Source organism: Cornus florida, unplaced genomic scaffold (assembly GCF_030987335.1).
Source record: "Cornus florida cultivar Cherokee Brave unplaced genomic scaffold, ASM3098733v1 CherokeeBrave_3.0.0_Hap2_Chr09, whole genome shotgun sequence".
In the NCBI taxonomy this organism is placed as follows: domain Eukaryota; kingdom Viridiplantae; phylum Streptophyta; class Magnoliopsida; order Cornales; family Cornaceae; genus Cornus; species Cornus florida.
In genome coordinates, this window is record NW_026775579.1 from 84,281,466 (window position 1) to 84,305,013 (window position 23,548).

A 23,548-nucleotide genomic window follows, 5' to 3' on the forward strand; every position below is an offset into this window, starting at 1 on the left:
TCAAATCGAAGATCTTGACGCACTCTACAATTTGCCGCAAATCGCATCCAAAAACTTCAAAAGGTTAAGAAGACATCAAAGTTTAAAGCTTTAAAGCAAAAGGAAAAAGAAAAAGAAAAGAAAAGAATGGGAGAGAGAGCAATTCGTGGAGAGAGAGAGAGAGAGAGAGAGATGAGAAAAATGTGGCCAAAAATGGCTTTTGGCCCTTTTTTTTAAAAAATAAAGTGGGTCCCACCATTTAAACTATCTTTTTCCTTTTTAATTTCAACCACTAATATATTATATACACACTTAATAATTCTCAACCACATATAATACATTAAATAAAATATATGAGATGCAAATGGGCTCAACCAACACCCCCATACGCGACAATTCTGGTAACGGGTGTGGGACCGTCCGGCTTGAAAAATAAAAAAAATGCCAAAATGGTCACTCTTACATTTCAAAGAGTCCTAAATTTAATGAAATGCCCCATATTAACTTACGGACACAACCGCACACTTCACGGTGTTCGGCACGCAAAACGAAAAAAGACGAGAATACCCTTGCATGAATGAAAAATTTCAGAAAAATGAAAAAATGGCGACATTCAGAAATATTACAATAAGGTCAACCCATTATGACCGGTGGACCCATTAATTATTATTTTTAACTATTTTTTAAATTATTTTTTAAAATTTTATATTTTTTAAAATTTTAATTATTTTTTTAAATTAATTTTTTTTCCGAAAGGTTTTAAAATTTTATTTAATAACCAATAAAAAAATAATTTCAAACTAAGCAATATTTATCAACTTGTTTTAGAGAGAGAGAAGTGAAGGAAAGGAAAAAAAATTTTAAAGAGAGAAACTTAGAGAGAGATGATTGATGAGAGACAAATTTAGAGAGAGGGGATCGTGAGTGAGAGAATTTTAGAGAAAGAAATGAGTTGATACAATATAGAATAGATGTGTGTTTATTATGTGATGGGTAAAATATGAGTCATATTTAATCCATCTTGACCCTCAAATTAAGTGGTTAAAAATTAACCAATTCATTTTTGACCCATTTTAAATATGGTTCACCCAAAACCATTAAAAAACAGACGAATATGAATGAGTTGATGAGTTGTGACCCATTTTGCCACCTCATGTACGGTACAAGGAAGGCATACTATAATAAGAAAGAAATTTTTAGTAATCTACAGTACATACAATTTGCAAAGGAGCAAAATTTCTCCACCAGAGGATGTTATTGAAACCAAACTGTCTCTACCATCTACCATTCCTCTACTCTTTTGCTAGACGCTCATTTTTTTTCTTCATATTTGCAACATCACTTTTGCAAGTTGCAACTTTGCTAGGGTCTGTTTACTAACATGAATGATTCCTGATTTCTACTGTCAATTCTTAAAATTGTGAAGTAAAAGTAAAAATCATGTTTAATAAAATACTTTCACTTTTTTACTTTAAGAAAGTACTTTCTAATTTTGTGAAGAGGAGAGAAAGTGAGAAATCCTTACTTTCTCTATTTTTTACACTGTTCACACAAATTACTTTCTCTACTGTAGCACTATTTATTAAAATAAAAAAATATTCTAACCATCTCTCACCATCGTCTCCTCCCCATCTCCCCCGCTATGGTCATTGCCACTACCACCTCCTCCCACCATAGCTACTACCAGAACCATCTCTCTTCTCTTTCATACACATTAAAAACGATGAATATACCCAAATCAACTTCAGTCACAGAAGAAAAAGAAAAAAAAAACCCAAAAGCAGACCCTCGCTGTCGACAACCACCGCCATCATCGCCACATCCGAAATCTTCTTTAGTTTTTGCAAGCTTCCCAGAATTTTGGCACAGAGCACGACGGGGCCGGCATGGGATTCGCAGAGAAGGGGTGATGGTGAGTGAAGGTTTTGCGATGGTGGAGGTGTTGAAGCGGCAAGGAATGTCCCCAAGATGAGGCCGGACTGAACTTATCGACGGATCGAACGGCGACAAGGCTGTGACAATATGAGCAAGGAATCCGGCAATTGGACATAGGAGAGGGAGACCCAAATTCACATCCACAAGCAATTCATACTCCAAAATTCTAGTCCCAGTAAGTTTGTCTGTGGATTCCGGCATCCGAAAGGGAGACCCAAATTCAAGGCTCTGGTTTCCATGGATTCCGACATTGGCACACAATAATTCCCATCTCAGACGCAAGAAGCCTATGTGTGCTGCCCATCTCTTACACACAAGATGACCAAGGAAGAATGATGTATCGTGACTCTTCCTCTTTCTCTTTCTCTTTCTCTCTCTTTCTTCTCTATTCTCTCTCTCTCTCTCTCTCTTCTCTATTCTACTACTCGTATTCTGTTTTTCTTCTTCTTCATGATGAGATGGAAGTGGTAGCAAGCAAAGCAAACATAGTACTCATTTTAGAGAGAGAAAGATAACAAAAAATTAGAGAGACAGATATAACAGGAAAATAAAATAAAATATATTATACTTACTTCTTATTTTTTGATTTCAAAATTTTGAAAGTAAAATAAATTATTGAACATCATTTCACTTTCAATTTCAGTTCAAGAAATCAAAATCATTATTTTACTTTTTGAGAAAGTAAAAATAAAAAAGTGAAAGCGTTAGTAAACGGGCCCCTAATGTGCAGCCAAAGTCCTTTTAATTAGTTCATTTGATAACAATATCTGTTCGCTATTATTTTTTTCTCTCAAAGACAAAGAAGTACGGTAACCAGTGGTATTTTATTGCCTTCTAATATTAAAGGTCAAAGAATAATTCTTGTAGGGACAAAATAAGTGTGTGAGTGATTTTCTTATAAAAAAAAAAAAAAAAAAAATTCTTTCAAGGACGATGACTAGTAGTACTTTAAACATACATGAATAATAAAATGTCAACTTATGAAATGCAGTGGCAGAACCAATTCTAATGGAATTCATCACATGTAGACTATTATAAAGCACAATCAACAACTTTTATAACCTTACTAAATTTTGAAAAAATCCCACTATATCTACATATCCGGCTGGATTTTTGGAAGACTTTATCTAACTCTCTCTCTTTCTCGCTCTCTGCTCCCATTCGCCATTTCTGTCACACACGAACAAATTTTTGAATTTTACTGTCTTCATCTTCGTTTTCGTCTCTTAGATATGCTCGTTGTCTAATATATATATATATAATAAATTTTATAATTAACAGAATTCGTTTCTTTGCTTATTGTGGTTCAAAATTCTGCAATCAAGTTGGATTTAAATATAATTGATTATTTGAAACTAATAAAGTTATAGTTAAATTTTGCAATCAAGTTGTATAAAAATATAAGTAATTATTAAAGTACTCTAGTTTATTATGGAAGTTTGAATAAAATAATTATTAAATCAAGTTTTTTTTTTTTTATCAACACAAGAATTTTCTAAACTAATAGCTGAAGTTGTTGCCATGTCTTGGACTAGTCAAGATGCACTGCATCCAAATTCCGTAAGCCACAAGTTTTGATGTATTACCTCAAAATGTCGCCATCTTAATATTTTATTCATCACAAACACGACCATTCAAGAAGCAATTTTTATTTTTTCTTTCTTCTCTCTAACTTTATCAACATAAGAATTTTCTAAACTAGTAGCTGAAGATGTTGCCATGTCTTGGACTAGTCAATATGCACTGCATCCAAATTCCGTAAGCCACCAAGTTTTGATGTATTACCTCAAAAAGTTGCCAGCTTAATATTTTATTCATCACAAACACGACCATTCAAGAAGCAATTTTTTTTTTTTTTTTTTTCTTTCTTCTCGCTGGTCTTTATCCAATTCTTACAGATATATAAACCACCACATCCCAATTCCATCACCATTTCCAGATACAAAGCTTTTCCTAATTCATTTGTGAAACACAAACATAATCATCCCATTATATCTCTTTCCTTCACTATGGTGGATTGCCACATTCTCCTTCTACCTTCTCCGGGGCAAGGCCACATCAATCCGTCAATCCAATTCGCCAACAAACTCATAGGAATGGGTGTTAAGGTCACCATTCTCACGAATCTCTACGTTCACCGTCGCATCACCAAATCCAACAGCTTAATCCCAAAAGGCTTATCATTATCTGCCTTCTCCGATGGCTATGATGATGGGATCAAAGATGGGGACAACCGCGAACATTTCCAGTCTCAGTACAAAATTTGCGGTTCCAAAGCTGTGGCAGAGCTCATCAAGGCCAGTGATGAAGAAGGTTGCCCAATAACTTGTTTGGTATACACTATGAATCAAGCATGGGCAGCTGAAGTTGCTCGTGCCCATCACATCCCATCCGCGGTTCTATGGACTCAACCAGCCATGGTTCTCGATATCTACTACTATTACTTCAATGGTTATGGTGATGCCATTAGAAAATTTGTCAATGACGTCCCTTCAAGCTCTATTCAGTTACCAGGGTTGCCATTGCTCGCTAGATGTGATCTTCCATCCTTTCTAGTCCCTCCACACTCCGACAAATTCAGTTGGGCAATTCCAGGATTTAAAGAGCAGCTAGACGTGCTTAATGCCGAAACCAACCCAAAAATACTGGTGAACACATTCGAAGCAATAGAGCCGGATGCCTTAAGAGCTATGGAAAAGCACAATTTGATCCCAATAGGACCTTTAATAATCCCCTCTGATGCTTCCTTTAGAGGAGACCTCTTTCAACAATCACATGGTTATGTTGAGTGGTTAAATTTGAAGCCCGAATCATCTGTTGTTTACATAGCATTTGGAAGCTCATTTGTGTTGCCAAAGCAACAAACGGAGGAGATTGCACGCGGGTTGTTGGAAAGCCATAGGCCATTTCTGTGGGTGATGGGAGCAAAAGAAAATGGCGAGGGTGAAGAAGATAAATTGAGTTTCTTAGAAGAATTGGGACAACAAGGATTGATAGTGCCATGGTGTTCTCAAGTGGAGGTTCTATCACACCCATCGGTGGGATGTTTTTTGACTCACTGTGGGTGGAATTCTTCGTTAGAGAGTTTGGTTTCTGGGGTTCCGGTGGTGGGGTTTCCGCAGTGTACTGATCAAATGACGAATGCAAAACTTATCGAAGATGTTTGGAAGATGGGGGTGAGAGTAGTGCCAAATGAGGAAGGAATATTGGAGAGGGAGGAGATTAGGAGGTGTATAGAAATGGCGATGGGAGAGGGAGAGAAGGGGAGAGAAATGAGAGGAAATGCAAACAAATGGAAGGAAAAGGCACGGGAAGCTATGGAGGATGGTGGATCATTGGATATGAATCTCAAGGTTTTTGTGGATGGACTTGGAGATGGTCATCAGTAGTAGCAGTAAACTCTATTCATGAAAATGAAGATGTTGTTATTTGAATAAATGATAATGTTTTTGGTTTGTTCAATTTATTTATTTATTTAGATTAACTTTTTCTGTTGGTGGCATTTGTAAATTGTAAATCGGTCTAGCATTTGGCATGTGAAATAATAAAGTATGAGCAATAAATTACGGAGTGGTTTAAGATGGAAATATGACAATCTTTTCAACTTTTTCTTGTACCTAATGACTTTCCTTATCTACTGTTGTGATAATGTCCACACTTTCTTTTTCTTTCTAATTTTTTAGAAATTAGACACCAACATATTTTATAGTTGTGATTTTTTATTCTACTGATGAACAATATTGGCTAGCTTACCACTTTTGAAATCTCTAGCCTCCACCTTTGACTAGCAATAATGGCCAAAACCTAATGGAATTCATCACATGTAGATACGATAAAGCACAAACAAATTTTTTCAAAGTAAAATTCTTAGTGGAACTAAAACATCCCATGAGAGTCAGGATTTATGTATCAAATTTCTAATTTTATTAGATTTTTACTTAAAGCTATATATGGTTTACAGAAGCCCTATATTATTTGTCTAACTAGTCTTTGATGTAGGAATTCAATAAATTTACATGGAAAGGAAAGTCAATTCGGCTGATCTTCCGAGTACTCTACTCTCAGACCTTTATTTATTATTATCATTTTTATTTATCTATAGCACTAGTGAAATTTACGAGTTATAATCTAATTACTTAGAAATCATGACACTCCTCTAAATGGAAACCTGATAGGCAAAGGGTATGGTTGGACACGTTTCTAACAGTATTCCAAAGTTTTCTGAAGTTTTTACCAATTTTTCTTTAGTTGGATAATTACCATACTTGCAGACACAATGAGACAAGTTTATAAATTTTTTTAATCGAGGGAAGCATATTAACCCATAAGAAAAATAATATAAGTTAAAAAAGCAAAAACAAATACCCACTAACCTAATTTGTGAAGAAAGCAGTTGTTACATTCATACTATTGTACCTAAAATGAGTAAAAATTCATTTTTTATTTTATATAATAATATATGATATTTCTAAGATGGTTCACACGATGACAGAGGAAGAGAACGACAAAAGTCTACATGCTTAGTAACCAAATGATTCAATTTGAAACGAGACTTTTGCTCTTCCAAGGTTGAAGCCTTCAAAAGTCTACATACGCCATTTTAGCAAGAAGAGTAAGATTGAAGGCTTCAACGTTTTCTTGTTAAAATGGCATGGCGTATAGAACAAGGTGACGATTTTCTACTTTATCAATCTTTTAAACAGAAATATTTTAAATCATGTGATTTTGTTGATGCTTCGCCCAAATCCCACTCCTCCTGGGTTTGGTGAAGTATTTTATCTGCCCAAGCTGTCATTAAGAAGGGATTGAGACGGATGATAGGTAATAGATCGAAAATCAATTGTTGGTTAGATAACTGGTTTCCTGATGTTTCTCATCCTACTACCACATCAACCCCTCTAGGGACGCCTATTTCTTTAGTGGCTGATCTTATGGTTCCCTCGTCATACTACTGGAATTCGACTTTGATTCGTCATCATTTCAATAAGAGAGTTTGTGCTCTTATTTTTCAAATACCCATTAGTTTCAGTGGGGGTGTGGATTGTAAGATATGGGGTGCCACAAAGGATGGGTCTTTTTCACTCAAAGGTGCTTACCAAATTGCTCTGTCAACCTAAAAAGAGAGACTGATCCATCTCCTTCTATTGGCTTTTGATGCTGCAAAAACTAATATGTGGCGTGCTATTTGGAAAATTCCAGCGCATCGAAAAATTATATTTTTTCTTTGGCAAAAGCTTGCATGAGCGCATTCTAGTTAATTTTTTGTTGTCCTTGCGCAAAGCCTCTGCAGTGCCTTCTTGCCTTTTCTGTGACGCTCCAGCTGAAATAGTTGATCACGTTCTCTGTACATGTCCTTTTGCTTGTATGGTTTGGAGGTTAAGTCCGTTGCGACTGGATTTGGGGAGTTGTGATCCAACAGTCTGGCCCAAGTGGTGGGTGGAGATGTTTGATAAATGGAGGCAATCTCCAGGTTCTCTGCAGTGTTAGTCTTGCAACATTGGACTCTTTGGAAATGCATAAATGATCTCCTCTTTAATCATCGCCGATGGGATCCTTTTGAGGCATCACAAAAAGCTCTTACCGATTTCTTTGAATATCAGGAGATTCTACAACAATCTCACTCAATGTCTTTCCCTTCTCCTTCTTCCTTATCGGTTCATCCTCTTTTGTAGTGGCACCCTCCGCCTTTGGGATTTCTCAAACTCAATTTTGATGCGGCTTTTAATCAAGCTAGACAATTTTGCGGTGATGGGATGATTCTGCGCAACCATCTAGGACAACCGGTGAAGGTGGCATTCGTTTTCCTCTCTCATGTTGGGGGTCCCTTTTTGGCTGAGGGTCTTGTGCTGCGTGAATGTCTTTCTTTGCTACAACTATGGGGCTATCAAAACGTGATTATTAAAGGGGATTGCCAACAAGTGATGTGGCTTAAGCCTTCATTTGCGGCTTTATATGTGGTTTTTCAAGATGTCTCTCATCTTCTTTCTGTATGTAAGGGGTCCTCTTTAGCTTGGGTTTCTAGGGAGGGTAACTGTGTAGCTCATTTAGTGAGCAAAAAGGCCTTAGTGGCTGAGTGTGGTGATCTGGAATGGGGTGTCTGGCTTTCGTGGCTTCTTGATGCCTTAACTCTTAATTGTAATTCTTCTTTTATTCTATAATAGTTTTCTCTGGTTGGTGTTAAAAAAAAAAAACCGAGACTATTACTTTCTATAGAACAAAATAATAAATAAAATTCATATAACCAATTCCTATATAGTAGGAGAAAAGACTTGGGTGCTGTTTGATATAATTGAAAATTTCTAAGAGTTGAATTTTAAGTACTATAAAGTTTTTAAGCAATAATTAAAAAGTAAAATATTTTTTAGATTTTTTTGAATTTTTTAATATTCAGTAATAAGTGATGTTCATGTCACTTAAAATTTTATCCCATTTTAAATCATGTTTATCGCTTTCAATTATATTTAACTTGTGCTATCAAACACACGAATAAACAGTTAATTTGTTTAGAATTAAATTATCAAAGTTAAGTAAAATGTACGAGTATTTTATTATTATGCTCATATTTTACTATTATTTTTTTAAAATATCATTTAAAAAAATTAGTCGGTGGCCAAGGCTGTTGTAACTTGTAACTAAACAACTCATTTCACGCATCAACAAGGACGAAACACAAAAACCCAAGCCGCCCAATATTAAAAGTTAGTTGAATTAGACAAAATTAAATCCATTGAAAATGTCGGTGTTTTAACGAAACAGCTCATGTGCATGTCGTTTAGACAAAAATTTGTTGAAAATGCAAAAAAAAAAAATTCCAAAACCCAAAATCGTCATGTGTCACGAGATTCCTATAAAACCTCTATCCCCATGGAATTCTAAGACAGTCCCAGTTAATTCACAAAGACAACATTTTGCAACTTGCATTGACTAGTATCCCGTCTCACCACCACCACCGCCGCCACCACTACCACCACCACCACCTCTGCCGCCATTGATATGGACAATCCCCACATTCTTCTGGTAACTATGCCGGGACAAGGCCACATCAATCCGTCCCTCCAATTCGCCAAGAACCTAGTGGCAATGGGTGTCAAAGTTACCTTTGCCACTAGCCTCTCCGCCATCGGGCAAATGAACAAAACCACCCCAACCCCACAAGGCTTAACCTTTGCCCCCTTTTCCGATGGCAATGAAAAGGGCGTCAAAGCTGTTGAAAACTTCATGTCCTCATTCCGAATTCACAGTTGCCAAGCCGTCGCGAATCTCATCAATGCGAGAGCAGACGAAGGCCGCGCCTTTACACGTGTGGTATACACTACAATTATCCCATGGGTAGCAGAAGTGGCACGTGACCATCACATTCCATCCACACTTCTTTGGATCCAACCAGCAACTACTTTGGACATTTACTGCCATTACTTCAATGGATATGGTGATGTCGTTACAAAAAATAGCTGTGACCCCTTCTGTACTATTGAATTACCGGGACTTCCGTTGCTTACTACTCGTGACCTTCCTTCCATCTTACTTCCTAATCCTACAGAGTCCTACAGTTTCCTCCCAATATTCAAAAAGCACGTAGATATACTTGATACCGAAGCAAATCCACAAGTACTAGTAAATACATTCGACGCATTGGAAACAGATGCTCTACGAGCTATCGAGAAGGTCACCATGATTGCAATTGGCCCGTTAATTCCATCAGCATTTTTGGACGGAAAAGATCCATCTGACACTTCATTCGGATGTGATATGTTTCAGAAGTCTACAGACTATGCAGACTGGTTGAACTCGAAGCCAGAGTCCTCTGTTGTTTATGCATCATTCGGGAGCAATTCAGTCTTTTCGAAGAAACAAATGGAAGAGATGGCACACGGGTTGTTGGAAAGCGGAAGGCCCTTCTTGTGGGTGGTAAGAAAATTTGATCACTTTGGCGATAATATAGAAGAAAAAGTAGGTTGCATGGAAGAATTGGAAAAGCAAGGGATGATGGTGCCATGGTGTTCTCAACTGGAGGTTCTGTCTCACCCGTCATTGGGATGTTTTGTGACACATTGCGGGTGGAATTCTACGTTGGAGAGTTTGGTTTCTGGGGTTCCAATGGTGGCATTTCCGCAGTGGACGGATCAGAGGACTAATGCAAAGCTGATCACAGATGTTTGGGAGGCGGGGGTGAGGGTGACATTAAATGAAGAAGGAATAGTTGAGAGGGAGGAGTTCAAGAGGTGCATAGAAATGGTAATGGGGGATGGAGAGGAAGGGAAAGAAATGAGGGGAAATGCCAAGAAATGGAAGGAATTGGCTAGGGAAGCTGTGAAGGAAGGTGGGTCCTCGGATGTGAATCTTAAAGCTTTTGTGAGTGAACTCGGAAATTAACAAGTTATTTAGTAGGATGAACTTTGTTCTTGATTGAATCTTCATCTTTGTTCTGTTTTGATTTACTTTTTGATTTGCTGTCACATTTGCAATTCATGTGATATATGTCTAAAGGGTCATGTATTTGGTATGCTTTTTTAAAATCAAGTAAAACATTTGAGTGTGTTTGTAATATGAATTGGCTTCATTTTTCATATTGTGTATGTATAAATATAGAGTGGTTTCAAATGTGGAGGTAAATCAAATTTTGTTGTGTAGACTAGTTGATGATTAGCGCAATTCTTTAATTAGACTGTGCACAAGAGATTATACTTTTTTTTTTTTTTTAATTTATTTTTTATTTTTTTTCGACCTCTTCGACCTCAAGCTCCTCCGGAACCATCATCACTCCATGAACATCTCCAAAGCACCATCTCTTCTTCTACAATTCAGATTCCATATCCAATTTCAAAAACTTAATATATTAAATTTCAAGGTAAAATATTATATGCATATATATATATATATACATACACAGATGCGAAGATTCTCATTCACCACTTGCATATTCTATATATAGACAAAGATAGAATTGACCTATGTTGTCTGTATAGCTCTGACAGAGGGATCAAAATCTCCTACCAGTCACATTTTTCAGCGATTTTATCCCGAAGCTAAAGTTCATCACCATTAATGGTAATTTTCGCTATTCTAGCAACAAATTCACCGATAGTGATAAACCTCACCCACTTAATGGAACAGCGGTAACATTGCCACCAGACACAATTTTCCTGTGCGACTCAACATAATTTAAATTTCTAACACAGTCCTACACACGTCTGATTATAATCAGACTCGCGCGAACCTGTGTCAATCCGGTGAATGTTGAACAGAGGTCCGAAGTGGTCTCAACATCCCGGACAAAGTATTGTACTTCCTAGCACTTGTGATAATCACCAGTTTGTTCACTGATTCTATGTCATGAAGTACAATAATAGAACCTTTACCATAGTTGTCAAAGTCACTTCAGCCCACAAGTTTTATATAAAAGCTTTGGCCCCGTTTGACATGCGTTTTGTTTATGTTGTTTTTGTTTTTGGACTGTTACATTGTCGATTTTAGCAATAAAAGTATGTTTTATGCGACCTTGTTTTATTTTACACAGTGCTAAAACACTTCGTGAACAGTGACCCAAAATCGAAACACTAAAAAGTTATTTTTTCTTATTTTGACAATTGTTCATTACTCAAAACCATAAAAATTATTTTTTCTTATTTCTTTTTTCGATATTTTCAGAACAAAACATTGTTCCCAAACGTGCTTCCGATTTTTTTTTCAAAACACTTTTACAGCAAAAATACTATTTTTGTTTCAGCTAAAAATAAAACGCCAAATACAAAATAGATGGCAAACGGACCCTTAATTCTAATCTTATCAAACAAGGTATACCAAGTCGAGGGTCAAAGCTGCAGGAGGCCACGAAGTTTCAATAAAATGTAGCTATGTCACTTTGTCAACACAAGAATTTGCTAAACTAATTACTGAAAATGTTTGCTTGATGTAAATTATAATAATAAAATAAATGAAAATGTTGCCATATCCGCTAGGACTAGTCAATATGCACTGCAAGTCCAAAACCACTTCAGCGTACAAGTATTATACAAGATAAAATCATAATATTATCAAACAAGGTCTACCAAGTCGAGGAGAAATTATTGAATATCCCGGAAGTATAGTATCCCGGGGTAGTGAGAGCCATTGAATTATGGATCTGGTGGCCCCACCACATCCAATGGTTGGGATGCCCTGGGGTACCATACCCCCCGAGGTACCAATAATTTTTCCAAGCCGAGGGTGGGCGAAGAATATGTGCATAAAAAAAAAAAATACAAAAAAAAAAGGTCAGCTTTTTCTTTCTAAAATATTGCTGTCTTCCATTATCCTCTAGAAGAAAACAGCGATAATCTAGAAAAGGATGCCCTCTAACAACTTGAGCTAGTAGCGGTGAACTTCATTTATGAAAATGAAATGACAGAAGAAAACAGCGATAATCTAGAAAAGGATGCCCTCTAACAACTTGAGCTAGTAGCGGTGAACTTCATTCATGAAAATGAAATGACGTATTTGAATAAATGATCATGCTTTTGATTGGTTCATTTTTTTTATTTATTTATTTGGATTTACTTTTTCTTTGTTGGTGGCATTTGTAACTCAGTCTAGCATTTGGCATGTCGATAAATAAAATTATTAGTTTAATTTTAATTAATTATTTATTTTAGTGATAAACACTGTATAATCGATTCATACAGTCCTTGATAATGCATCACCAATCCAAACAATCCTCCATCCCACTTTCAAATCCTCTGAATTTTATTATTATTATTTTTTTTATTTTTATTTTTTTTTCATAGTAGAAGACTTGAAGGTGATTAAGATATTTTTCAGACACAACGAGACAATTTTGAATGACTCACCCGAATTCAACACTATATGAAAAGAATGGTAGGCAACTTAATAATTTCTATCTTAAAAGAAAGAAATTGAAAACAAACAAGAAAAAGTAAAGAGACGTAACTAAGAAGGCAAAAACCACGTTTTCTTGACAAATTATATCATTTTGTCCATATCTGTCGTAATCGCGTCCATATTCAAGGCATCAGCAACGACAAGCTCCAGAATTAAAGGCAAACAATATCCACACACAATATATATATATATATATATAACCACCACCCCTGTGGAATTCAAAACATGCTCCATCAAGCGACTTCTAAAACATTTTGCAACTTGCATTGACTAGCTATAGTAACCACCACCACCACCACCGAAATGGACGACCGCCGCATTCTTTTGGTAACTGTCCCCGCACAAGGCCACATCAATCCGACCCTCCAATTTGCCAAGCGCCTAGCGGCAATGGGTGTCAAAGTTACATTTGCCACTAGCCTCTATGCCATCCGCCTCATGAGCAAAACCACCCCAACCCCACAAGGCTTAACCCTCGCCCCCTTCTCTGATGGCTACGACGACGGCTTCGAAGTTGACGAATTCAAAAAAGCCGTATCCTCATTCCGAATCCATTGTTCCAAAGCCGTCGCAAACCTCATCAATGCCAGCGCAGACGAAGGTCACGCCTTCACACGTGTGGTCTACACTACAGCTATCCCATGGGTAGCAGAAGTGGCACATGACCATCACATCCCATCCACACTTCTTTGGATCCAACCAGCAACCACTTTGGACATTTACTACCATTACTTCAACGGGTATGCTGATGTTATTACAAAACATAGCTGTGACCCCTTTTTTCCCATTGAATTGCCGGGACTTCCATTGCTCACTACACGTGACCTTCCTTCCTTCTTACTACCTAATCATACAAACGTTCACGATTTTCTCCCAGAATTCAAACATCAAATAGACATACTTGATGCGGAAACAAATCCACAAGTACTAGTAAATACGTTCGATGCATTGGAATCAGATGCTCTACGAGCTATCAAGAAGCTCAACATGATTCCAATTGGGCCGTTAATCCCATCAGTTTTTTTGGAGGGAAAAGATCCATCTGATACATCATTTGGAGGTGATATGATTCAAAAGTCGGCAGACTATGTGGAATGGTTGGACTCGAAGCCAGAGTCTTCCGTTGTTTATATATCGTTTGGAAGCTTCTCAGTGCTGTCGAAGAAACAAAAGGAAGAGATGGCACATGTGTTGTTGGAAAGCCGAAGGCCTTTCTTGTGGGTGGTAAGAAAAACTGATCAATTTGGTGAGGATATAGAAGACAAATCAAGTTGCATGGAGGAATTGGAAAAGCAAGGGATGATAGTGCCGTGGTGTTCTCAGGTGGAGGTTCTGTCACACCCATCGTTGGGATGTTTCATTACGCACTGTGGGTGGAATTCTACGTTGGAGAGCCTGGTTTCTGGGGTTCCAATGGTGGCGTTTCCACAGTGGACTGATCAGGGATCTAACGCAAAGCTGATCACAGATGTTTGGGAGACAGGAGTGAGGGTGACAGTAAATGAAGAAGGAATAGCTGAGAGGGAGGAGTTAAAGAGGTGCATAGAAATGGTGATGGGGGATGGAGAGAAAGGGAAAGAAATGAGAATTAATGCCAAGAAATGGAAGGAACTGGGAAGGGGAGCAGTGAAGGAAGGTGGGTCCTCGGACATGAATCTAAAAGCTTTTGTGAGTGAGCTCGGAAATTAACAAGTTGTTTAGTAGGATGAACTTTGTTCTTGGTTAAATCTTTTTATTCACTTTTGATTTACTTTTTGCAAATGTTAAATATCCAACTAAAACAAGAAGTGTGTTTAAAATTTGAATGGGCTTTATTTCTCATATTATATATATCTATAAATATAGAGATTTCAAAACTGGAGAAAAAAATTACTGTGTCTGTAGACAATTTATCTATTAGAAAACCGGATTTCATTCCTTGGGCGTTGATGCTTATCATCTCGTGTCACCAGTCATGGATAGATTTATTGTGGTTTTGAACAAATTTGATTTTTGAAAGAGAGGATGGCATAAAATAATTGAGGATTTTGGGTCTCTATTTCTATTACAAATTCTGGTGACTTTTTATACCACAACGTTATTTATGCTATAGCATTTACACTACATTCGTACTATAGTCAATGGTCATTTCTAAGGTCTTCTAAATTTCATATTATTATGAGTTGTGCTATTTAGGCTTAAATCTTCAGCCGAAACATCTGGCATGTGCGTGATGTTCCCTAAGTTCATTTTTGTTTTTAATTTTATTTTATTTATGGAAATATTAGTGTTACAGGAATAAATATATTTGCCCACTTCAAACTTGATGACCAAGTTTTGATGTACAATGTATTACCTTATAATATTGCCATGTTACACATCACAAACACAATTATTGGAGACACTTCATCAACACAAGAATTAACTAAACCAATAACCCAAAACGTTGTCATGTCTAGGACTTGTCAAATTACCAATAAGATCAACACAAGAATTAACTAAACCAACAGTGCAAAATGTTGTCAAATTAGTACCAATACCATGTTAAATAAAAAAATTTTGATGTCAAAGCTCTCTAGGATTTGACCAAGTTTTGATGTATTACCTCAAAATGTTGCCATGTTATGCATCACTAACCCAACTTTTCAAGGTATACACTTCATCAACACAGGTAAGCGACTCAAAATGGCTTCTTTTTTTTATTCTTTTTTTCAAAGGTAAGTGACTCAATATGTTGCCATGTCTAGGGCTTGCCAATTTAGTACCACCATGACCACACGCCCATGTTCAATAAAAAAATTGATGTCAAAACAGAAAGTACAAGCCAAATAGCCAACTCTTCCCCCATAAACTTCATATATAGAACAACCCATTTCCATACACAACTAGCAAGCTTTCTCTTCACTTGTCAGACACAAACTCAATTTTTAGTTTTGCATTGCCCATCCCATTTTCATACATATATAGCTTTCCTTTCATTTCTGAAACGCAAACACAACCCCTTCACTATGGTGAATTGCCACATTCTCCTTCTAACTTTTTCAGCACAAGGCGCCATCAATCCGTAGATCCAATTTGCCAAGAACCTCGTACGAATGGGGGTTAAGGTCACCATTCTCACAAGCCTCTCTGCTCACCGTCACATGAAAAATTCCAACAGCTCAATCCCAAAAGGATTATCCTTATCTGCTTTCTCCGATGGGTATGATGACGGGTACAAAGCCAGGATCAACCACGCACACACTTCCGGTCTGAGCTCAAGATTCACAATTTCAAAGCCATGGCAGAACTCATCGAGGCCAGTGCTGAAGAAGGATACCCGATAAGTTGTTTGGTCTATGTTATGCTTCAACCATAGGCTGCTGAAGTTGCTCATGCCCGTCACATCCCATCTGCACTTCTATGGATTCAACCAGCCACAGTTTTCGATATCTCCTACTATTATTTCAACGGCTATGGTGATGCCATTAGAGAAATTGGCAATGATCCTTCAAGCTCTGTTCAGTTACCGGGTTTGCCTTTGCTAGCTAGCCGCGATCTTCCCTCCTTTCTAGGCCCTTCACACACACATAATTACAATTGGGCACTCCCAACGTTTAAAGAGCAGCTAGACATGCTTGATGCCGAAACCAACCCAAAAATACTCGTGAACACATTCGATGCGATAGAGCTAGAGGCCTTAAGAGCTATTGACAAGCACAATTTGATCCCAATAGGACCATTAATAGTCCCCTCTGAAGCTTCCTTTAGAGGGGAACTCTTCCAAAAATCAAACGGTTATGTTGAGTGGTTAAATTCAAAGCCTGAATCATCGGTTGTTTATGTAGCATTCGGAAGCATGGCCATGTTGTCGAAGCAACAAATGGAGGAGATTGCACGTGGGTTGCTGGAAAGCCATAGGGCAGTAATGTGGGTGATAAGAGCAAAAGAAAATGGTGATGGAGAAGAAGATAAATTGGGTTGGTTGGAAGAATTGGGACAAGAAGGATCGATTGTGCCATGGTGTTGCTAAAGGAATGGGAGCACCACAATCCACCCAGAGGCGGCCATCATAATCATCAAGTGGAAGTTCTATCACATCCATCAGTGGGATGCTTTTTGAGTCACTGTGGGTGGAATTCTTTGTTGGATAGTTTAGTTTCTGGGGTGCCTGTGGCGGTGTTTCCGCAGGTGATGGATCAAATGACAAATGCAAAGCTTATTCAAGATGTCTGGAAGGTGGGAGTGAGAGTAGTGGCAAATGAAGAAGGAATAGCAGACAGGGAGGACATTAGGAGGTGTATAGAAATGGTGATGGGAGGAGAAAGGGGAAGAGAAATGAAAGGAAACGCGAAGAAATAGAAGGAAAAGGCATGGGAAGCTATGAAGGATGGTGGATCATTGGATAAGAATATTAAGGCTTTTGTGGACGGACTTGGAGATGGTCACTAGTAGCTGGGAGTGAACTTTATTCATGAAAATGAAAATGGTGTCTTTTGAAAGACGAAAAAAAATTCCTTTTGATTGTTTCATTAAACCTTTTTATTTAATTATTTGTATTTACTTTTCCTTTATTGGTGGCATTTGTAACTCAATCTAGCAAATAAAATTTTGTTTTCTTAAATGTGTAAGCAATAAAATAATTAGTTTGTAATGGAAATAGGACTATTCTATCATTCTTGTTCTTAATATACCTTTCTCTCCTTATCCAATACTGTCTACTATTTTATTTTAATTTTATTTTGTACATTTTAACTTTCTAGTAATTTTATACCAACATGTTCTATGTCAAGACTCCCCCATGCAGATATTGTTCATTTTATGCTTACGCTGAACAAACGCTCACTATTGTCAAGACACCTACACAAGTATGAGACACCCCTCACAGTTCAAAACCAAGTCACACTATATTAATATATGAGCAAACTTAGATGTGACCTGACAGTTTTCGCCAATATTAACTAAAAATAAGTTTTGCATCCCAAACTTAAATAAGAAATAAATTAACCTAAATTAACATGTTCTAATAAAACCCAAAAGCACCATCTTCTTGTTCTTGTCACCTGAAATTTTTTAAGGAATGGGGGAGCTCGACAGCCTAATAAGTTAAATACTTGTTTTTCCTAATAAAAAGTTTTGCTATTTCTGTTATTTTAAAACACAGTATCATTCTAAATAATTGAACAAAATGTCTATTGGCCAGATCTAACAAAGGTAATCTAAACATACATGAATAATAAAATGTCATAATGCATGTCATGAATGCAAGTAACACAATAATGCGTACTCTAGAGCTGAGTTTTCCAAATTTATAAGATATAATCTTGTCACCTAGAAAGCATGGACACTCCCTCTAAATAGTGTCGTGGCAGGTCAATGATATGACTGGATACGTGTCCAACACGGTTCCAAAGCATCTTGAAGTTTGTACCATTATTTTCTTAGTTGGACATGACTAGAACACTTTCGAAACACAATGAGATAATTTTGTAATTTCTTTTAAACGAAATCTCAATATGATTCTGAACCGTATTAAGGGTTAATAATAATAATTTAAATTTTAAAAAGCAAAACAAATGCCCAGTATCCTAATTGGTGAAGGAATTAGTAATTACATTTATGCTATTGTGTCTAAAATGAGTAAAAACTAATTTTTTATATAATAATATATGGGTATTTTTCACAAGGTGTACTAGTATTGTTCACCCACAGCAATGATAGAGGAAGAGAAAGACCAAGTTGAGTAAAATATATCAATATTTTATTATGGTGCACCTATCTTACACTTTTTTTTTTAAAAAAAAGAAGATTTGTCATTTCATTGTTAGTGGTGCTGTTGTAACAAATCAGCTCATTTCTGGCATCAGCAAAGACAAACTCCAAAACCCAAGCAGGCCAATATTAAAAATTTGTTGATTAGCAAGTGCATGTCTTTTAGAAATAAAAAAGTATATATATTTGTTGAAAATGAAAAGAAAAACTCCAAAACTCACAAATCTTTCAATGTGTCACAACTCACGAGACTCACGACAAACGTAAACTCCACCTAAACTTCATATATAAATACTCTACAATAAGTCACTTCTAAGACGTCCCAACTCACAAACACAACATTTTGCAATTTGCATTGACCAGTACCCATCTCACAACCACCACTATGATCACCGGTATGGACAATCCCCACATTCTTCTGGTAACTATCCCGGGACAGGGCCACATCAATCCGGCCCTCCAATTTGCCAAGCGCCTTGTGGCAATGGATGTCAAAGTTACCTTTGTCACCAGCCTCTCCGCTATCCGTCACATGAACAAAACCACCCCAACCCCACAAGGTTTAACACTCGCCCCCTTCTCCGACGGCTATGAAAACGGCGTCAAAGTTGACGAACTCGAAAACTTCATGTCCTCACTCCGAATTCACAGTTGCCAAGCCATCGTGAATCTCATCAACGCGAGTGCAGACGAAGGCCACATCTTCACACGTGTGGTTTACACCACAACTATCCCATGGATAGCAGAGGTGGCACATGACCTTCACATTCCATCCACACTTCTTTGGATCCAACCAGCAACTATTATGGACATTTACTACTATTACTTCAATGGGTATGCTGATGTTATTAAAAAAAATAGCTGTGACCCCTTTTGTCCCATTGAATTGCCAGGACTTCCAGTGCTCACTAGACATGACCTACCTTCTTTATTACTACCTAGTCCAACTGACTCCTACAGTTTTCTCCCAGTATTCAAAAAGCACATAGACATACTTGATGCCGGAACAACTCCACAAGTACTAGTAAATACATTCGACAAATTGGAATCCGATGCTCTGCAAGCTATCAAGAAGCTCAACATGATTGCAATTGGGCCACTAATCCCATCAGCCTTTTTGGATGGAAAAGATCCATCTGATACCTCATTTGGGGGTGATATGTTTCAGAAGTCAATGGACTGTGTCAAATGGTTGAACTCGAAGCCAGAGTCCTCTGTTATTTATCTATCATTCGGAACTCTTACCGTGCCAACGAAGAAACAAATGGAAGAGATGGCACATGGGTTGTTGGATAGCCGAAGGCCGTTCTTGTGGGTGGTAAGAAAAACTGATCAATTTGGTAAGAATATAGAAAACGAAGTTATTTGCACGGAGGAGTTGGAAAAGCAAGGGATGATAGTCCCATGGTGTTCTCAAGTGGAGGTTCTATCTCACCTATCATTGGGATGTTTTGTGACGCATTGCGGGTGGAATTCTACATTGGAGAGTGTAGTTTCTGGGGTTCCAATAGTGGCGCTTCCGCAGTGGACAGATCAGGGGACTAACGCAAAGCTCATGACAGATGTTTGGGAGACGGGGCTGAGGTTGACTGTGAATGAAGAAGGAATAGCTGAGAGGGAGGAGTTTAAGAGGTGCATAGAAATGGTAATGGGGGATGGAGAGAAAGGGAAAAAAATGAGAGGAAATGCCAAGAAATGGAAGGAATTGGCAAGGGAAGCAGTCAAGGAAGGTGGGTCATCGGATATGAATCTTAAAGCTTTTGTGAGTGAGATCAAAAATCAAAAGTTTGTTCAGTAGCATGAACTTTGTTCTTGATTGTATTTTTTTTTTTTTTTTTCCCTGTAAATTGATTTTATCTTCATTTTTGTTCATTTCTCATTTACTTTTCACTTTGTTGTCACATTTGTACTTCACGTGATGCGTACCTAAAAGCAAAAGGTCCTGTATTTGCTATTCCATTTTATAATCAATTAAAACATCAAGGTTGGTTTGTAATATGAATTGACTTCATTTTTCATATTATATATTTGTATTAAATATAGAGAGATTTCATATGTCAAGGTAAAGACAACATTGTTGTGTAGACAAGATAATGACGGACACTTTGTCAAAGAGCAAAAGTTGGAGGGTTGTGGCTGTTTTGGCAAGTGATTGTTGGTTTGTTTGGCTGTTTGGTAATACGTACACTTTGTCAAAGAGCAAAAGTTCCTGATTCAGGCATGATATTGACTCAATTACAAATCCAGTGCAAATCATATAAAAATTAATACCAAACAGTCTCTCCCAGCTACCATTCTTCTATTTTATTTTTATTTTTTGCTACATAAAGAGACAAAGTACTACAAGCCAAGTAGCCAACTTGATCCTCCCCCACAAATGTCATGAAGGTCTAGCTCCAATCCTTAAACATCATATATAAACCTCCAAATCCCACCCCATTTCCATACACAGCTTGCTTTCTATTCACTTGTCACACACAAAATCAATTTTTAGTTTTGCATTGCACATCCAATTTTCAAAAATAGCTTTCCCTTCATTTGTGAAACACCAAAAAACAACTTTTTGCATTAAGTAATCCCATCAAATCTCTCTCTCATTCACTATGGTGGATTGCCACATTCTCCTTTTAACTTTTCCGGCGCAAGGCGCCATCAAACCATCAATCCAATTAGCCAAGAACCTCATACGAATGGGTGTTAAGGTCACCATTATCACAACACTCTCCGCTCACAGTCGCATGACCAAATCCAACAGCACAATTCCAAAAGGGTTATCCATATCTGCCTTCTCCGATGGCTATGATGATGGGTTCAAAGAAGGGGACAACTACGAACACTTCATGTCCGAGCTCAGAATTCGCGGTTCCAGGGCCATAGCGGAACTCATCAAGGCCAGTGCAGAAGAAAGCTACCCAATAACTTATTTGGTCTACACTACGGCTCAACCATGGGTTGCTGAAGTTGCTCATGGCCATCATATCCCATCCGCAGTTCTATGGACTCAACCAGCTACAGTTTTTGATATCTTCCACTATTACTTCAATGGCTATGGTGATGCCATTAGAAAAATTGTCAATGACCCTTCAAGCTCCATTTAGTTGCCGGGTTTGCCATTGCTCACTAGCCGTGACCTTCCCTCCATTCTAGTCCCTCCACACTCAGAAAAATACAGATGGGCATTCCTATCGATGAAAGAGCATCTAGACCTGATTAGTACCGAAACCAACCCAAAAATACTGGTTAACACATTCGATGCAATAGAGCCGGAGGCCTTAAGAGCTATGAAAAAGCATAATTTGATCCCAATAGGACCATTAATAGCCCCATCTGATGCTTCCTTTAGTGGTGACCTCTTTCAAAAATCACATGGTTATGTTAAATGGTTAAATTCGAAGCCCAAATCATCTGTTGTTTACGTATCATTTGGAAGCATAGCTGTGTTGTCGAAGCAACAAATGGAGGCGATTGCACGCGGATTGTTGGAAAGCCATAGGCCATTTATGTGGGTGATAAGAGCAAAAGTAAATGGTGAGAGAGAGGAAGATAAATTGAGTTGCTTAGAAGAATTGGGACAAGAAGGATTGATAGTGCCATGGTGTTCTCAAGTGGAGGTTCTATCACACCCGTCAGTGGGATGTTTTTTGACTCACTGTGGGTGGAATTCTTCGTTGGAGAGTTTGGTTTCCGGGGTTCCAGTGGTGGGGTTTCCTCAATTGCTAGATCAAATGACGAATGCAAAGCTTCTCCAAGATATATGGAAGATGGGGTTGAGAGTTGTGGCAAATGAAGAAGGAATAGTGGACAATACGGAGATTAGTAGGTGTATAGAAATGGTGATGGGAGGAGGAGAGAGGGAAAGAGAAATGAGAGGAAATGCGAAGAAATGGAAGGAATTGGCATGGGAAGCTATGAAGGATGGTGGATCATTGGATATGAATCTTAAGGCTTTTGTGGATGCACTTGGAGATGGTCATTAGTAGCTAGGACTGAACTTTATTCATGAATATGAAAATGGTGTATGTGAAAGAAATAATAATGATGCTGGTTGTAACTCAGTCTAGCATTTGGCATGTCAAATTAAGTATAAGAAATAAAATTATTAGTTTATAATGAAAATATGACATCTTACCTACTTATCTTTGTGATACTCATTCTACTGACGAGCAATAGTCTTTAGACAACAAATTTGAAAGAAAGTGTTTGCAAGAGGGACCAAAACCTAGAATATACACTTTGTCAAAGGGCAAAAGTTACCGATGCAGAGCATGTTATTGCTCAATTACAAATGCAGTGTAAATCATATTAAAATTCATATTGTTATGACAAACACAACGAACCCAAATTGAATAAAAAATCACGACAAAAAAGTAAACACACCACACAAAGAACACAAAGATTTATACGTGGTTCGGCAATAGCTTATGTCCACGGTTGGGATCTGGCAAAAGTATTCACTATGTGTCAAATCAGAGATTACAAATTTTCAGCCTCTCAATCTGTTTCTATACGAATTTTGGAGTCTCTCTCTTTCACCACTCCAAACCTTAAGCGCCCTTATATATCGGGCTACAAGAGACTATTTAGGGTCCACGACCTATGAGCAAAAAACGGGTCAAAAATTTATCTGGCACCAAATTCGGCCACAATATCACACATATCAATCTGTCATTTTATATATTAGCAACATCACTTTCTACTAATTGGTTAAAGTCTGGCAAATGTCCTTTTTGTATGACCCAAAGACATTTATTTTACACATTTGTCTCCATGGGAATGTGAACCTTCACCATCCACCTTGAGAGGTAGAGGAGATACCACTAAAGCTGTATTAATTTTGTGTTTCTGTGTGACATATATATATATACACACACATATGTATAAGAGTTATATGCTATGGTGAAGGTTCTCTCACGATGGTTATAACCCATACACAAACCTGAATTTAGTGTTTCTGTGATTCATATATATAAGAGTGATGCTATAATGAAGGTGCTCTCACCATGAGTTTTCGCCCTTGTTCACGGGT

At 37.5% G+C, this 23,548-nt stretch overlaps 3 protein-coding genes and 2 pseudogenes across 3 annotated transcripts; all 5 read left to right on the forward strand.

The window, feature by feature from the left end:
* The first annotated feature begins 3,788 nt into the window (after nucleotides 1-3,788).
* LOC132274782 (UDP-glycosyltransferase 75C1-like) lies at nucleotides 3,789-14,593 on the forward strand. Its single transcript, XM_059776118.1, has 2 exons — nucleotides 3,789-4,447; nucleotides 13,608-14,593. Exons 1-2 carry the CDS (start codon nucleotides 3,924-3,926, stop codon nucleotides 14,479-14,481), a joined length of 1,398 nt encoding a protein of 465 aa, XP_059632101.1. The 5' UTR covers nucleotides 3,789-3,923; the 3' UTR covers nucleotides 14,482-14,593.
* On the forward strand, nucleotides 8,568-10,395 carry LOC132274779 (crocetin glucosyltransferase, chloroplastic-like). Its single transcript, XM_059776117.1, has one exon. The coding sequence runs from the start codon at nucleotides 8,908-8,910 to the stop codon at nucleotides 10,285-10,287; it is 1,380 nt and encodes a 459-aa protein (XP_059632100.1). The 5' UTR covers nucleotides 8,568-8,907; the 3' UTR covers nucleotides 10,288-10,395.
* A 137-nt stretch (nucleotides 14,594-14,730) lies between the features above and the next one.
* On the forward strand, nucleotides 14,731-17,410 carry LOC132274783 (UDP-glycosyltransferase 75C1-like; annotated as a pseudogene).
* Nucleotides 17,411-18,851: 1,441 nt separating this feature from the next.
* Nucleotides 18,852-20,331, forward strand: LOC132274778 (crocetin glucosyltransferase, chloroplastic-like). Its single transcript, XM_059776116.1, has one exon. It carries the CDS (start codon nucleotides 18,908-18,910, stop codon nucleotides 20,318-20,320), a length of 1,413 nt encoding a protein of 470 aa, XP_059632099.1. The 5' UTR covers nucleotides 18,852-18,907; the 3' UTR covers nucleotides 20,321-20,331.
* A 559-nt stretch (nucleotides 20,332-20,890) lies between these two features.
* On the forward strand, nucleotides 20,891-22,605 carry LOC132274780 (crocetin glucosyltransferase, chloroplastic-like; annotated as a pseudogene).
* The last annotated feature ends 943 nt before the right edge of the window (nucleotides 22,606-23,548 follow it).

What these genes read in the sequence shown, in the direction of transcription:
- LOC132274782 (XM_059776118.1), top strand. Translation starts at nt 3,924, where the DNA reads ATGGTGGATTGCCACATTCTCCTTCTACCTTCTCCGGGGCAAGGCCAC. An exon ending in GGGTTGCCATTGCTCGCTAG is followed by an intron (nt 4,448 to 13,607) that starts ATGTGATCTTCC and finishes TCCATTGCTCAC; the next exon opens with TACACGTGACCTTCCTTCCT.
- LOC132274779 (XM_059776117.1), top strand. Translation starts at nt 8,908, where the DNA reads ATGGACAATCCCCACATTCTTCTGGTAACTATGCCGGGACAAGGCCAC.
- LOC132274778 (XM_059776116.1), top strand. Translation starts at nt 18,908, where the DNA reads ATGATCACCGGTATGGACAATCCCCACATTCTTCTGGTAACTATCCCG.